Source organism: Candida albicans, chromosome 1, assembly GCF_000182965.3.
Source record: "Candida albicans SC5314 chromosome 1, complete sequence".
Classification (NCBI taxonomy): domain Eukaryota; kingdom Fungi; phylum Ascomycota; class Pichiomycetes; order Serinales; family Debaryomycetaceae; genus Candida; species Candida albicans.
In genome coordinates, this window is record NC_032089.1 from 2,234,804 (window position 1) to 2,252,358 (window position 17,555).

The window sequence follows — 17,555 nt, forward strand, 5'->3', positions numbered from 1 at the left end:
TATTGTTTTCCTTTTTGAAATAAAGAAAAAAAGTACTATAAAAAATACAGTTTTACCTTTTGGTTTGTTTAACCGATTTGTATTTCTTTTGCATTTGTTGCAATGCTTAATATGACAAGTCATATTATAAATGATTTAAATAATACTATTCAGATTTACAATAGAGTATAAATTAAGTTTGAACTGAAGCATTGATACCTCAATGGATTACTATTGTTAGGATTGATTTCATTTTTATAAAACCAACAGCCAACACAGCAATGGCCGTAACAAAGTAAGTTCTGGGTAACGGTACTGACTCAGTACAGCAATTTTATTGAAATGGTTAACAGGGACCGCTTATCCACGGTCATTGTTATATATTGAAGGATATACCAAGACTCTGACTTCAGATTGTACTATATTCTAAATTCAAAACCAAATGTAGCCATATTGAGCCTGCTATAATTAAGTGAGAGTTATATTATTGGACAGGACTAACCCCAACTAACTAAGAAAAAGGGTCTGGTTTCTGTAATATGGATCTGGCTGCAAGTTCTGCCCAATTAAACTCCGTGTTTACACTACTATATGCCTCTAGCAAAAGCTACTAGTTGCCCCTTATTAATGACTTACTAAACATTTCTAAATTCTTTTTCTAGTCATCAAAAACAATAAATTGGTCATCCAGGATTAATATCTAGTAAACCGATGCAAGACCGTTTTTGAACGATTGCAAAAAAAAAACTGTTTAGAAAGAGCATGTTTTTTGCGACAGGAGGTTTTCAGAAAGTTTTGCGTACGTTTGTGGTCATAAATTAATTTTTTTGTTGTTACACATAATCGGTTGTCAATATAAATTTTGTTTTTTTCCCTTGCCGATTTGACCAATCAGAATTGCAGAAAAAATTCTTTGAAGTACAATTCTTGCTTTTTTTTTTCCTGAATATTCCGGTTGGATCTAATTTTTCCATTAATTTTCTTTTGTGATTTGGAGATAAATGATTTGCCTGCCAGAATCAAAGTCCAAATGACAGGAGGAGTCACACTTTATTGATATCATAAAATGGATTTGCCACCAATTTTAAGACATAGATGGTTATAGAAATTGTAATGTAGACATCATGTTTCAAAGTAAGTGTGTATGACCCAAAAATAGATAGTTATAGATAATGATTATGCGTGTGCGTGTGTGCGTGTGTGTGATCTATAAATTTTTTTTTCTTATTCTGATCAACGTTGTCAAGTCTTTGTCTCTCTCACATACTAACAATATTTAATATTTTTTGATTGGTGTTCATCACTTTCAACCACAACAACAATTACATTGTGAACAATACAAAAAAAGAAAAGCAAAAGAAAAAAAAATTTCCAACCAAAAATTCCCTCTTCTTCTTTTTGGTTTTTTTTTTTTAATTTTCAAATTCATCAAATTTTAATAGATCATTAATAACTATTCAACAATGTCAACTCCAAGTGAATATAAACTCCCTGAATATACTGTCAAAGATTACGCCTCATTTGCCTTAGCTGGTGCTATTGGTTGTGGTGCCACTCACGGTGCCATGACTCCAATTGATGTCGTCAAAACCAGAATCCAATTGGAACCAACTGTCTACAACAAAGGTATGTTGGGTTCTTTCAAACAAGTTATCAAATCTGAAGGTGCTGGTGCTCTTTTAACTGGTTTGGGTCCAACTATTTTGGGTTACTCCTTACAAGGTGCTTTCAAATTCGGTGGTTACGAATTGTTCAAAAAGACTTTTATTGAATACTTGGGTTACGATACTGCTAAACAATACAAAGATTCCATTTACATTGGTTCATCTGCTTTAGCTGAATTCTTTGCTGATATTGCTTTATGTCCATTGGAAGCTACCAGAATTAGATTGGTTTCTCAACCAACTTTTGCTAATGGTTTGATTGGTGGTTTCTCCAGAATCTTGAAAGAAGAAGGTGTCGGTTCATTCTACAATGGTTTCACCCCAATCTTGTTCAAACAAATTCCATATAATATTGCTAAATTCTTGGTTTTCGAAAGAGCCAACGAAGCCATCTACAATGCTATCCCAACTCCAAAAGTCGATTTGTCCACTGCTGCTCACACTGCTGTTAACTTGGGTGCCGGTATCATTGCCGGTTGTGCTGCCGCCATTGTTTCTCAACCAGCTGATACTTTATTGTCTAAAGTCAACAAAACCAAGAAAGCTCCAGGTCAATCTACTGTTGGTTTATTGATCCAATTGGCTAAACAATTGGGTGTTTCTGGTTCATTCGCCGGTTTACCAACAAGATTGGTTATGGTCGGTACTTTGACTTCCTTACAATTCACCATCTACGGTTCATTGAAGAAAGCTTTGAACTGTCCACCAGCCGTTGCTTTGTAAGCAGGTTTGTGAGATAAAGATGTAGTTTTACCATGAATGAATAAGGGAAAGCAGAAAATAAAAAATGTACATTTTAGAAATATGAAGAAAGTGAATTTTTTTAAAAAAAGAAAAAGTATGAAGATTTTGTATGTGAGTCAATTGAAAAAACCATTTTATTACAAATTTTACTGTGAATAATTTATTTATTTTACTATTATTTATTTTTATTATATTTTTATTTGATTTGATAGACAGACATTTAGAAAAACGTTCGATCCACCCATCCACCTCCTTCCAAATAATTTTGAATTATATAGTTGTGGCTAATCAATTGAAAGTACATTTCGATCAAGTATTTATTTTATTCATTCTAGTTTCTATGTGTATAGACCTCTTTTATTCATTCTAGTTTATTTAACCTTGTTTAATAAAGTTAATTTTATATTTATAATAAGTTGGATCTGTGTTGTGTAAGACCCTTCAGTAGGTGATTATTTAGTCATGCTATGTTTTCAACCGAATTTATCTTTCTTTACTTAGTGCTGCTCCCAACATAAATTGGCAAATGTTGTAATTATCACTCATACAATTGATGGAGTGCTTTTATGTGAATTATTCTTTAATTCTTATTGCATCCAATATGTTTCCTTGTTTGTATCTGAAATTCTATTGAAATTCTTATCGTAGGACTAAACTCCATATTCTTGGTTATGGAGTACGTGCAAACAAAATCTGCCAAGGTTTTGAAAGTAATTGTGCAAAAGTACACAACTTAAGTATTCTCCAAAATTCTCTAGATTTGCAACAGTCCTATTTATTGATCTTGTTCCAAAACCATCAGTCAAGTGAATTCGTTTCATTCAATCGACTGTTATTTGGTTATTTGATTGGTATCTGGTGGAAAAACAGTATAGCACCATGTCTATCATTTATGAACACATATGACATAACTATCTTGATACCCGGATTCAAGATTGTTGAAATTCCTAGTTCACCAAAACGTTGCTAACTATATCTGATATGGAATAATTGGGCATCACTCATCCTTGTATTGTCACTAAACAAGACCTTGAAATGAAATATTTCTGTATTTCATTGTTCAGAATAAAAAATCATACAGAATAGGGATAATTGTACTAAAACGATAGCAATTGAAAATCATGCAGGCGATAGTGAAAGCCGAGAGAAAACCCACTGGAGTGGAGATCTTTTCCATCGTTAGAGCAAAAGTTGGTCCTTTTATCTGTCTTTTTTAATGTGAATCCTTGAATCAAAGTGATTCTAGTAACAATGAAATACAATGAAATGAGTAGTAATCATCCAAGAACAATATTGATTGATGAGTTTTAGGTCGATAAACATCCTACTTTGCCTTTTTACCCGTCTCTGAGGAATAATGATTGGCAATTGAATTACCGGTTAATGATGCTCCTTTTTGTTCTGGTTATTGTGTCATCGGCTATGCTAAACCCACACAAAAACACACAATAAAAATCCCTGTTTGCTTCAATTCACATAACCTTGCTTTCGTCTAGAAAGCAATTATACATAACGGTTCTAGTTTTTATGTGCTGTTTTGGGGTTCTTTTTTGCCCAAACTACCCGAAAAAATAGCAAAAAAAATAAATGGCGGCAAAAACGGAACAGTATTAATTATGGATGTATGTATATACTAAATTCATTGTTAACAATATATGGATTGCTATTGTATTAAAAGTGTTTGCACCCCCACAAATAAGGTCATTAATAGACATTGCCCAAACATCCCCTATATAAATATACTTTGAAGTATCTTACAATTGGCAATGAAATCAAAAAAATAACAAAAACAAAAAAATAGTGTATCACAACCTAGTAACCAGTTAATCAAAACTCTGACTTTTTAGAATCATGAAATTTTTCGCAACATTTTTATTATCAATTTCATTGATCTTCATTCAATGTGCTCAAGCATATCCTATATTATCCAAAAAAGCATTATTATTAACTCCAACCTCACCTGTTTTCACATTACTTGCTATTCATAAGGGGAATTTAACTCAAGCTGATATTGTTACCTTCAATAAAACATCAATCACAATCGGAAATCGAGGATCTCCATTATTTGGTAGAATTGATGCCCAAAATAATTATACTTTTAATATCGCCTCATTCAATAACATCAATAGCAGTACTAGTAATTCTAAAAACTCTACTTTTTGGTCAATTAATGCATATGTTGATGAATCAAATGATTTATTAACCGTTGCAACTCATAACAAAAATGAATCTTCAACATTTGAAACTGAGAGTACTGGATTTGCTATTGAAAATGGTTATTTATCCTATAAGAATTCTACTCACTTTTTAGCATGTCCAACAAGTTCATCATTAACCACCACCAATGATACCATTGTTGGTGGTAATGGTAATAATTTTACAAACAGTAGTATTAATGGAGATGCTGGATTTGAAATTTATGCTAATCCAAAGGGTAAAACTACTTGTCCAAAGGGAATTGAAGGTTATGATATTAAATTATTGACTGAATTGATTGTCACTTATTCATATTCGGAAAAATTCAATTCTAATGGATTTTTCAAAAGACAACTTTCCAAAGATTTATAAAGAAGGACAAATTAATAAGGTAATAGCTCCTTTTTAAGTATGGATTATGGGTTTAAGGCCCATCATTAAACTTATTTCGTTATTTGTTCCTGCTTTTATGTTTTTTTTTTTTTGATTCCCCTGATCTCTATTTTCATTTTAATAATTCTTTATACGTTACATATATTTCTTATTTCTGATTGAACTCTTTTTTATTTTCTATTATATATGTTCAAATACTACAATCAAGGTTCGTAATTTTTTATTTTTTTTGGTTGGAAAATTACCACAAAATTTCATTAAAAATACAAAATTAAATATAAATTACAAGATAAATTAATACTATACAGAACTATAAGGAGGAGGAGAATCTTCTTGACATTTTGAACTAAGTAAAACGATGGGGGTATCAATAACCACTTCATAATGATGCATTTTATTATCCAGATCCGGTTTAGAAATCCTAAATGTAACTTGTAATCGATGTTTAATTTCAATATGTCGAAAATTAGAATCAGGGAATAATGTATGATCACCAATTTCATTTATACTAGCACCATTAGTTTCCACTGCTCCCAAAAATGGAGATAAAGGGTTATTGTTACTTGGGGTAGTATTATTATCAGTCATACTCACTGCCGACCCTCTTCTTGATGTATGAGGCAGATCTGAACCTTCTTCTTCTATGGCTGATGTCATAATTAAACTATCAGACATAGTAGTTAAAAATGGTAAAGAAACATTGATATCTAAAGGTGTAGCAATCATTGGTTGATCTTTATTCTTTTGTTTAACGTTCTTGTTGCCGTTGCCGTTATTATTATCATTTTCAACCTCATAACAAGAAAATAAAAGGTTATTTTCCGGACATTTCATAACTTCTTGTTTATAAGCTTCAAGATGTCCACCAGAAGATTGTTTTGCCTTCGTTTTCAATTCATATAACGACACAACACGTTCACGTACTTTATTTTCTTTAGAAACTGGATGAATACAATAGGGGTCTTCACTATCATAATCATATTCTCGTGATAAATTTTTGGAAACATAAGTTATTCTCTCCAATACATTAAATTTAATACGCTTGATAACCACATCTTTCACCATGGGCAGTAATTTCACATTTATCATGTGTTCACAACCCAAAGTAACATATTTGCGGGGGAAAGTTATAATATAATGTACGGCATCATTCCAAATCCTATTAACATAAATTGGCTTATCAGCAATGGAATTACCAATGTTTGGTGGAGTACGGACCATAGGTAAATTGTACGATGCTGATACTTTTGATTTCCGATTCAACTTATCAGTATATTTATTGCATTCAACCAGTAATGTATGAGCCAATGAACCATTAATAGAAACAATGGAAGCAGGAATATGTTCTGGCAATAAGATTGGTAATAAAAATACATAAAGACCAGCTTTATATGAATCTGAACCCAATGAGTTGGAGGTTGAATTTGTTGAAGTTGAACTTGATGTTGGTGACGTTGATAATGGCGACGTAATATTATTAATATCCATGTCATCATCCAGTAAACTGTTTGATGAATTGTTTGGTTCTTCAATATCGATTAATTTGTATTCTCTAGTTCGATTAATAAGATCTTCAGGACCCAAGTTTTTCAGCTTAACATCGTTGGAATTAGAACTATTGATATAATAGTCGGCGTCGCTTAAAGATGTACGCCATTCCATATTCCCAATGGTAAATTTCTCCTTGGCATGAGTCCGATTATATGCATCCCCAGTTGGCCATAAAATGGTAGTTAATGACTGAAATTGGAAATGAAGATCTTTAATAATCAAAGAGTCCTTGGTTAATTCAACAATCACAGCAAATGTATGTGGAATTGGACATTCAGAATCGATTTTTGAAGTCAAGTAATTTGGTGAATGGAATGATTTCATTTTAGAAAATAAATCTGGAGGTGGTGGAGAATCCAGGAAATCAGTCTCTGAATGATTTATACTATCCATTGACAAAGTATTGTTATTAACTGCTGTTGGCATTTCATCATTTCTATCTTCAGCAATTATAACGCCGCCATTTTCATCATCTTCATAAGTGAAACTTGTTGAACTTGCTGCTGGTAAGTAAATACAATTATTAGTGTTAGACACGTAGATTTTACAAAACTTTGATTCTGAACCTTGTGATATTGTTTTCAATGCAATAGGGTTTTGTAAATCCAAATCTTGTAACATGTTGAGTAATTTCTTCAGAATGATATGTGCTGTTTCCTGTTTCACTAAATCTTTGGTTTTATTCTTGGAAAAATACGCTGGTGATATTGCTTCTCCGTGCCCAACTGATTTGGAACGTGAACGTGATCGGGAAATTCGTGCTCCGTTTGATGTAAGGGGATCGACAGTATAATTATCGTGACTATTCTGATGGTGATTATGGTGATGTGAAATAAATGAAAACGATCCCGCACGCTGTCGTAAATTATCAACGACGGTATTTAAATGATGATGATTATTAGTTGATTCACGAACATAACAATGACCATTATCCATACTTAGCCTTCTCGATTTATTTTGAGAATTGGTGGCTGCGATTTCCAAGATTGATGGTTCAGATTGACGTCTATGAGTGCTGACCTTGCTTATGAATTTATCGAACCCTAATGTCATAATGTATTGGTTTTGCTGGTATTATTCAATAAGGAAGGAAAGAAGAACGGGGGAGTAATTAGTATTAAAATATTTTGGACATCCACAAGGAAATAAAATATAAATAGGTCGAAACTTTTTGATTGAGGGAAATTTCAGTTCGATAAGAAAGAAAAAAAAAACAATAGATTATAGGTGATTGAATGTATGAAAAGAGTCAAACTTATTAAAATAAAGTAAACAAGGTTAAATGAAGGCAAAATAGTCGAATGATTGGGAAAAGAAGTTTAGAAAATTCTTTAATTAAAAGTTAATTTTCTTTTTCGTTGTTATATGTGTTATGTTTATTATGTGTTTTGTATTTTTTGGAAGTTAAATTTCCTTTTTATTTAATTCGTGTATCCTGTTGATCTTTTCTTTTTCTTCTTTTCTTCTTCCCGTGTTGTCGATAAGTGGTGGTGCTGAGTTGGTGGTGGGCGATAGTTAATAGTGTAATGTGGTGGTGGAAAGTGGCGCGTCAAAAAGGAGGGGCGGGCCAGTGAGTGAGTGAGGGATTATAAAATTTTGAATGACTCGTCGTATGTGTGAGGTTGTGTGTGTAGGTGTGTGACACTTTCTTTTTCTTTTTCTTTATCTCCTTAATAATTTTAAATTCACAAGAATCAGTTGTTGTCAAATTGATGATTAGAATACTCTACTTCTTGAGAGAGTGTTTTCTCTGTTTCTAAATTGACAATGTGGTTATTATATATATATCATTCCACTCCCCTCTCCCCACCAAATTTGACTTGTTTACACCAAGAGCTCTCATAGGATAATGATAACGAAAATTACTAGAAACCAAGAAAAACACTAAAAAGTTCCTCCCAAGCCTTCAATAATAATTAGGTGCAAAAATAAAGCATATGGTTTATTTTTAGTATTGGTCTGATTTTTTTTTTTGTAAGATATATGACCTGCCCCCATACCAAACCTAAAACACCTACAATAACTTTAATATCAAAAAATGAACTGATTTGCTGCAGAGTTGTTAGAGATCTATTGTACTTCTTCATTACTACTATCTGTGGGTGGTGATAGGAGAGGTCGTCAAAGACAACTGCAAAGTAGCACACCGCAAGTCGTGGACTTCCATGAAGAGAGTTAGTGCAGTATCGGCAAAATGTCTTCGATTTATGTCACGAAACAAAGCCTCGTTTTATTGACACATGATCATTAATATCGCAGGTCTTGAAATTACACCAAGAAGAAGAACAAATGAAGTTAAATGAACAACCAGAGTACCACGTTTAAATACTGTTTCATGAAAGTAAACTTCAGATTGCAAGTATTACGCTATGATGTAATAAATGATTGATTGGTTTGTTCGGAAACCACGCCACGAACATCTAGAATTCGCACGAATGTTTTAGATAGGAAATGCTTGCCCTCTTAAATTAGATTTTGTATTTTTTCTTGTTTCTTGTTTCTCAATGTTTTCCTTTCTTCCCTCCCCCACAAATTATCCATCCCCAGTTCATTAGATACAGCTATTTACGAACACCAAATAATAAATAAAAAAGGAAGGAAATGTCATAGACGTGACCACTTGGCTTCCTGATGTTAAAACGCCTTGTTCATTGAAATTAGGTTTTCTCTCCATTAGTGCAAACAAATTTTGCAGTCTATCTTAAACCCATTGGATACTATCAGTAAGCTTTACTTCTTATCATAGAACAACAGCATACAACGAGGCTGAATGGAAAGTTCTGTTTTGGGGTTGTTATCTCAAACCCACCACCTCCCCCTCTATCACACATTCAGTGCTGATTGATATTTTTCTTGTTTCCCATAGCCCTCTTTATAGTATTGTTTGGTAGCAACTTAAAGTCAAGAAATTTAATAATAAAGTGGATTAAGAAAAACAACAAGACAAGAAAAAAAATTCAATGAATAATAAAAAATTTTTAAATGAATGACTTTAATTGTGACTATGAAATGGGCGAAGTCATAGGTTAGATTTGAATAATAAAATTTCTTGTTTTAATAGGTGACTCTTTTTTTTTTGTTAACTTTTTGCATCTAAATCATAACTAAATATTTCAAGAATGCTAAAATGGCGAGTCTTGTATTTTGAACCCCGATTCCAGTTTAGTTCTGATATTGAAATTTGCAGTTTATAAACAATTCTTCAATTGATTGGAACTTTTAAGTATATTATCTGGATATTTCCTGTTATTCATTAGGGAAGTATTTAGCTGGTTGAAACACCCCTCAAAGTATTGACAACTGCAAAATGCTTTCAATCAAGCGTGAACTGTGCTTGCACTTTCATTCACAATATGCAGATTGCAATTTGGTTCCGTGTTTGGTTATGTATCTGTTGAAATAGATTTATAACACTATATATGTTTCCCAAAGATTCAATGCAAAGGTTATATGATATTAAATATAACTGGGCAAGAAACTCAAAACCAGCGTTACTATAAATTGTCAAAGACAATGTCTAGTTTGATTAACTAGTTCATTCTGTATAGAAGAATCATGGCTGTTGATTCTTGCAACCAAATTATATCTTTTACAGAATTATCTATTGCTACGTTGATGTGGTCGTGTACTTGTGCTCAACAATTCAAATGAACAAAATTCTGCTTATCTTCTACCCCAAATAAATGACCAATAGTATACCTAATATTGTTTGAAATCAATATCCACGGACTTTAGTAGTAATAATTTGAGAAAATAATATATTGATTAAGATATAAGAGTCGTATTCCATTGCAAAAGACATTTGGCAACTACTATTGCTGAGCTGAAAAAATACTCTCGGAGAATTTTGCCAGTAGTTTGGAGAAAGAAAAGAGAAAAAAAAAACTTTTGATGATAAAAAATTCATCAACAACAATTAAAACTTCAAATTATAATTACCCAATCAAAAACTTATACAAATAATAATCATGTCATCCAACATTTTAGAACAGTCCTTAGACGATATAATTGGTGAAAAACAACATCAAAGAAAATTTGTTCCTAGTCGTAGAAGAGGAAATCCAAATTTCCGTCGTGGTGGTGGTGGAGCAGGAGTCTCCACCAGAGGCAATCGTCATCATCCATATCGATCAAATCCTTCAACTAGAAGAGACACCGATTCATATATTCCTAGACCAGCAGTTTCATCATCTTCTTCAATACCAAAACAAGTATCTTTATTAGCCAATGGACGTCCAACATTAAGAATTAAAAACATTCATCCGGAATTAAATGGTGAAGATTTATCAAATTTATTTTCTAGTATATCACCAGTTGATTTTGTTAAATTTGATGATGATAATGATACTATTGCATATATTTGTTTCCAAAATGATTGTGAAAGAAGTAATCTGGAAGCCATTGCTAAATTTGATGGGAAAAAAGCTATGGGTAAAATACTTATTGTGGAAAATACTACTAGTTTATTAGATAGAATTGATACAAGAAATATCAATCATAGAATAACAAGTAATGGACCACTGCATTCATCACATCGTTCTTATTCTCATTCTCATCCTAGAGGTACTAGTTCAGGTAGACGTCCTCCAAGAGAAAGAAAAATCGGTGGTAAAACTAGACCTGCTAAAAAGACAGCAGAAGATTTGGATAAAGAATTGGAAAATTATATGGGTAACACTACTGATACTTTAGATCAGGAATTGGATAATTATATGCATGAGACAACAACCACAAACACAAATGAACCATCAGGTGAACAAGTAGCTACATCTACTATAAATGATGAAATGACTCTTGATTGAAAGAAAGACATATAACTATTTATTTATTTGACTTGACTTGATTTGGTTTTAGTTTTTTTATTTATATATATTAATGCAATTTGAATTAATATATTATAAAATGCTAAATAAAGTACAAAGGAGAAAAACAACTCTAAATACGTCTAAAATATACTTCTAAAAAAAAACACAGACTCGGATTTCCATAGTAGTAATTCTAATAATAAATGTATCATTAATAAAATTCTTTTACCACTCACTCTCTTATCCCATCCCTTGAGTCAATTCAACCATTGAAACATAAAGTCTTTTAGTTTTCCTTCTAAATGTTTTACCATAATATAAAAAGGGGAAAACCAATGCTATGGTAGCAAAATCAATAATTGACAAGGCAATATATGTGTTTTGTGTTCCTGATCCATCTAACCAATAAGAACAAGCAAAAGTGAAAATACAAGCCAAAGTATTATTAATAATACTTACTCCCACCATTCCTTGAATGACAATATCAGGATAAGCATCCATTAAATAAGACATTGAAGTATCACCAATTGATCCCCAACCAAACCCAATGAAACCTAATCCAACATAAATCACTTGCCATGGCCATTCTCTAGCGGCACCAACACCAAACATAATTAACCCTACGGGTGAAATGATTAAAGTGATTACTAATAAATATAATCGATATTCAGCTTCCATTATCCCATTATTCCGTTTAGCTAACCAAATAACATGATAATCAGAAAATAACCCAGAAACAATGCATCCAATAACAGCACCAATTAATGTAGCTACATTCATAATTGCTACACCAGCATTTGATTTATTCCATGGTGGATTATAAAAATACGTGTCTTGAGTAGTTAAAAAAAATGTCATATAAGTATCTTGTAACCCCCATAATAATCCGGAAAACCAAACTGCTGGTAATGTGAAAATTTTGAAATAAATAATGAAACGTTCTAAATATTGTTTAAATCCTAAACCTTGTAAATAAGGTGCTGGTGTAATGATTGCTATTCTTTGCCAATAAGATTTTTTCTTTTCATTTAAAGTTTCAGGATCAATTGGAACAACGTCATGTTCATTATTGTTTGCAGTGATATATTCATGAGATAATTCTTGTTCCATTGAATTTTTCTTCTCGTGAGGAATGGTATTATTTGTAAGTGGGTTATCTTGTTTCTTTTCTTCTGATGGGTCTGGAATTTGAGTAACATTTTCAGATTCTAATACTTTGGTATATAATTGACGATCAAATACTGTTTCTTCACAACCGAAAATGATTACTATCAAAGTAGCACCACATATAATGGCACCCCACCAACCGACCCAACGGAAAGTTTGAGCTTGAGCAATATATTGAGCAATCAAAGGACCCAAAAAAGTACCTATCGAAGTAGCAGAAATATAAATTGTTAACACTGTACCCAATTGATGAGCAAAAAATAAATCAGTTAATGATTGTTGTACTTGAGCTTCAGCACAAGCTTCACTCATCCCCACAAATGCTTGTGACCAAATAGTATCGGCGGTTCTTTTAGAAAGAGCAAACCATACACAACCTAAAGTTCCTGCCAATAAACAAATAATATAAGTTATTCTTCGTCCATATAATGAAGAAGCTGGTGCGAAAAACATACATGACCATCCAATAAATATAAATAATACCCCAGCACCAGTATTCATTGAATCATAAGAAATACCATATATTTCATTCAATGAATCTTGAGTAGCACCAGCATCATTTGAAGTTGCTGCCGTTAATGCCGTTATAAATGATAATAATGTCAATTGAGCAAATTTACGAAATGGAGACCAATTTAATGGATCATTAGGTGATGATGTCGGTTGAGGCATTAACACTAATCCAGTTTTGGGATCTCGTTTTAATGATTTTTGAGTAGTTATTGATGATGATTCATCAATGGTGGTTTTACCAGTTAAAATATTGGTAGTACCAGGAATAAAATTTTCATCATAATATTCTTGAGGAACAGTAGTATCAAAAGCCATTTCAAAAAAWAAAAAAAAAAAAGGAAATTTTTTTTATATATATGTTCGTTCGTTCGTTTGTGGTAGTAAAATTGATGTAAAAACTAACTGTTGCTATTGTAGGAGGGTATAAAAGGGCAAAAACACAAGCACTGATTATTAGATTTCACTAGATTTATGCACTATATTTGTAAATAGGAAAATAATAATCAAAAATGTAGCTAATAGGAAAAGGGGAAAAAGATATATTGTTAATTAGTTATGTCAGCAAGCCATGATCGTGTGACTATAAAAATATAAAGGATGCCAAATAGTAGTAGTAAAATAGTAAATAGAATTGCAAAACAAAAATGATTAAATAGCCCTTTATCAATAAATTTTTAAAGTTAGTTTCTTCTGGAACCCTACCCTCTTGGTGTTAATCTTTTAAGTTAATATTTATAGTTAATAAAGTAGAAGTGTCTATTTATTGATTGTTGTTGTTGTTGATTAAGAATATAAAGAAAAACAGAAAAGAAAAAAAGAAGGTTTAAAAAAGTTAATTGTGAAGTAAAAGGGTTGAAAAATTTTTTTTTTTTCTGTTTCTCTCTTTGAGATTCTTTGACATATTTATTATTATAACACTATGCTATACTAAAAACAGTACTACCAATTGAATTAAATTAAATTAAATTATATTAAATTATTAGACCAATTTCAATAAAGATAAGCAATTTAAGAATAGATGGATAGATAAATAAACAGTACTCCACTCTTTTCTCTTCAAAAAAGATAAAATTGATTGCCTAATAATTTATCTATGTGTGCTTGTGTGTTGTATATATATGAGATCTAATGTCATCTCCTTCTTTCTTCCAAATTAAACTTTAGCCTCATCCTTTGGCATTTCTTTTTCTTATTCATTTACACGCCTCATCCATAATAATACGAGTTGACTTTAATAAATCATACAGAATAGAACAATCTCTCTCTCTCTCTCGTTACACGACCACCTTTGCATTTACATAATAACTTGTTGTTGTTGATTGATGTATTATTTTACATTAATAACTGTTTATTATTAACTTGAATGATTATTATAATTATTATWATTATTAATATTATTAATATTATTTGTAATTCAAAAAAAAGAAAAAATTAAATACTTCTAGAATATTGTCTCTAAAACTAAAAATTGAAAAACTAAACTCTAAAAAACTAAAAAACCAAGTCTAAACTAACCATACACACAACACATCACATAAATATATTATACCAAAACCAAAGTACCAGTTTTCTACGGCTATATTCAATCTTTATGCAAACCCTGTATCCAGTGTTTCTTGTTTATGCTGTTGATGCTTTTGTTGTTGTTTTTTCCATTCTAATAATGGTGCCAATTCTTCAATTTTCCCTGATTTATGTTGAATAAATGAATGTTCTAATAATTCATCAGTACTAGCACGATATCTAACATCAACACAAAGACAAATTGATAAAAATTTTTTAATTGAATTCGATAATAATTCGGGTTTTTTCAATTTTGGTGTACCATTAGTAGCTATAAGATATAATGCTTTTAATGGTTCTTCATTCAAATAAGGTGGTTCTCCTTCAATCATTTCAATAGTCATAATCCCCAATGACCAAACATCAACTTTTTCATCATATTCCTTTTGTTTAACCACTTCAGGTGCCATCCAATATGGTGTCCCCACCATTGTGGCACGTTTATTTCTTTGATCAGTTAATTTAGCACAAAATCCAAAATCAGTGATTTTAACATTACCATATGCATCTAATAAAACATTATCGGATTTAATATCACGATGAATAATATGTTTCTTATGTAAATGTTGTAACCCCTTTAAGGTTTCAAAACATATAGTGGCAATTTGTTTTTCATTCAATTTAAAATCATTATTTTCAATGATTTCCGTTAATGAACCACCTTGCATATATTCCATAATTACCCATAATTCATTATCTCCAATTAAATAAGAATCCAAAAAATTAACAATATTTTTATGTTGACTATCTTTCATAACCAAGATTTCATTAATTATTAACTCTTTACGGGGCTGAGCATCAAGATCCATTTGTTTAATCGCAATCTTTCGATTATTATCTTTGATCATTTCCGCCAAATAAACATTCCCACTAGCACCTTGACCAGCTTTTTCAACAATTCTAAATAATGGTTTAGGATCTTGATTATTAACCACTGTTTTCAATTTAGCAATGATTTGTAAATCATTCAATCTTTCTCGTTCCTTCTTGAGTTGTTTAGCTGTTTTGGTCACTGCAGGACCACTAGCAGGTGCAGTTGGTTTATTTGATTTATCTGTAGGTGATGGTGTTTTCAGCACCCCCAGAGTTTCATTTAATGCTTCTTTGGATTTAGATGATTTCAAATTTAATGGTTTGATTGGATCATTGACTGGATTCAATGGTTTAGTAACTGAATGTGATGTACCCATTAATCCATGTGATGTCATAGGTTTTTGTTGCTGTTGTTGAGATGAAGGTGGTGACGGTTGTTTTGATGCCAATTGTTGCTGACTCTTTTTCAGTTGTAAATTAAATGGTTTAATAAATTGTTTAGCATCACCATCGACTTGATTAGCATCAGTACCGCTACTCTTAATATAATTATTTGTGCCTTGTTGAATCTTAAGATCAGGATGAATTTTAGATGGCATTGATTTTCCTGAAGCAGCCTGAGTGGGTGGTCCAGATGATGGTAATGTAGGAGGTACTTGTTTCGGAATATGCGAAGTCCCACCTTGATGCAGAGATAATGGTTGTTGTTGTTGTTGTTGGGATTTCTGTTGATATTGATGTTGCTTTTGTTGTTGTTGTTGTTGTTGTGATGAGTCAGTACGTTGTTGACGTTGTTGTTCATATCCAGATCTATCTTGATGATTCTTATTAGAATATGTATCTGAAGATGTGCCACTTGTTGGAGGTGGTGGAGCTCTTCTAGCAGGAATAAGTTCAGATTTATTCATCAAATTATTCAATGGTGAAACGTTTTTAGTATTATTATTGTTAGTGCTGTTGTTATTATTATTATTATTACCAGAACTAGGTAATGAGCCTGATGATGATGTATGTTGGTGGGAAGAGCCATTTAGTTGTGTCAAATGATATGGAGTTGGTGGTTTTGGTGCAGCTCGACTAGGTTTGAATTGTGAGACAGTAGATTTTGCTGGAGGTTTTACCCATTCTTGTAAATTTGCCTCTTGGACATTGTTTTTGGCTGATGAGTAATTGTTAGGGTCATTATTATTATTGTTGGTTTTGGAATTGATCATGGGTGATCCAATTGGAGTTCCAGCAGCAGAATTACCTCCATTTATATCGGAATAAAATTCTAAAACTTTAATAACAGCAACAGGATCTTTTTTCCAATCCTCATTAGTGATTTTCGAATGTTGTAATAAACTTTTCCAAGTGTCTGGTAATCCAGTAAAATTACCACTGGCAGGATCAAATCCCACGTGTACTTTATGAGTGAAATTAATAGGACCAGAGACACCAGAATTACCTCCAGTTAGCACTGAAGAAGACGATAATCCAGATGTTGGTGATGAAGATGAATTGCCGTTTAAAGAACCATTGGTTAAATGTTGAATTTGTAAATGAGGGTGACTACTTGATACACCACTATTATTTTCACCAATTTGTACTAAAGGACATTTTGTGGTGAATGCATCTAGCCAATCCAAATAATCATTATTGGTTTTAACAGAAATCAAAATTGATTTATTATTGTTTTTGGGAACAATTTCAAATGATTGTGAAGTTTTGCTATACCCGGAGTTTGGTTTCAAATTAATATTATTAATTAAATATAGTGGGAATGATAAATCAGGGGTATTAGAATTGGAATTACCATCACTAGAATATGGTTCTTGTTTATAAAAGTTTAAAGTTTTATCATTAATGACCATAAACCTTTTGTTCCATCTAAATGATGTGAAAATACCATCATCTTTAACATGAACCCAACCTGATTGACGTTTGCTAGAATTTATATTTAATTGAATGGGTTTGGTTTGATTTGCTGTTACGCCAAGACTATTAGAACTGGTAACAATATTAGTCAAACTGCCAGAACCCGAACCAGAACCAGAACCTGAGCCAGAACCAGAACTAGAACCTGAGCCAGAGCCAGCTGCCCCATTTGGTGGAGGTGGCGCACGTCTATGGTTTTTCAAATCTGATGTATAAATACTTGTCATTCTTTTGAGGATTCAATTCAATA

General features: G+C 31.9%; 6 protein-coding genes across 6 annotated transcripts; 3 read left to right on the forward strand and 3 right to left on the reverse strand. All coding sequences in view use genetic code 12, as the record gives it.

The window, feature by feature from the left end:
• Positions 1-1,442: 1,442 nt before the first annotated feature.
• MIR1 (Mir1p) lies at positions 1,443-2,366 on the forward strand (the record flags this gene model as incomplete). The annotated part of the gene is made up of 1 exon (XM_718475.2): positions 1,443-2,366. The coding sequence occupies one exon, from the start codon at positions 1,443-1,445 to the stop codon at positions 2,364-2,366; it is 924 nt and encodes a 307-aa protein (XP_723568.1).
• Positions 2,367-4,238: 1,872 nt separating this feature from the next.
• CAALFM_C110170WA (uncharacterized protein) lies at positions 4,239-4,955 on the forward strand (the record flags this gene model as incomplete). The annotated part of the gene is made up of 1 exon (XM_718476.1): positions 4,239-4,955. One exon carries the CDS (start codon positions 4,239-4,241, stop codon positions 4,953-4,955), a length of 717 nt encoding a protein of 238 aa, XP_723569.1.
• Positions 4,956-5,276: 321 nt separating this feature from the next.
• Positions 5,277-7,463, reverse strand: ECM21 (Ecm21p; the record flags this gene model as incomplete). The annotated part of the gene is made up of 1 exon (XM_718477.2): positions 5,277-7,463. The coding sequence occupies one exon, from the start codon at positions 7,461-7,463 to the stop codon at positions 5,277-5,279; it is 2,187 nt and encodes a 728-aa protein (XP_723570.2).
• A 3,032-nt stretch (positions 7,464-10,495) lies between these two features.
• CAALFM_C110190WA (uncharacterized protein) lies at positions 10,496-11,329 on the forward strand (the record flags this gene model as incomplete). The annotated part of the gene is made up of 1 exon (XM_718478.2): positions 10,496-11,329. The coding sequence occupies one exon, from the start codon at positions 10,496-10,498 to the stop codon at positions 11,327-11,329; it is 834 nt and encodes a 277-aa protein (XP_723571.2).
• Positions 11,330-11,572: 243 nt separating this feature from the next.
• CAALFM_C110200CA (uncharacterized protein) lies at positions 11,573-13,327 on the reverse strand (the record flags this gene model as incomplete). The annotated part of the gene is made up of 1 exon (XM_718479.1): positions 11,573-13,327. The coding sequence occupies one exon, from the start codon at positions 13,325-13,327 to the stop codon at positions 11,573-11,575; it is 1,755 nt and encodes a 584-aa protein (XP_723572.1).
• A 1,274-nt stretch (positions 13,328-14,601) lies between these two features.
• Positions 14,602-17,532, reverse strand: CLA4 (serine/threonine protein kinase; the record flags this gene model as incomplete). The annotated part of the gene is made up of 1 exon (XM_718480.1): positions 14,602-17,532. One exon carries the CDS (start codon positions 17,530-17,532, stop codon positions 14,602-14,604), a length of 2,931 nt encoding a protein of 976 aa, XP_723573.1.
• Between the last annotated feature and the right edge of the window lie 23 nt (positions 17,533-17,555).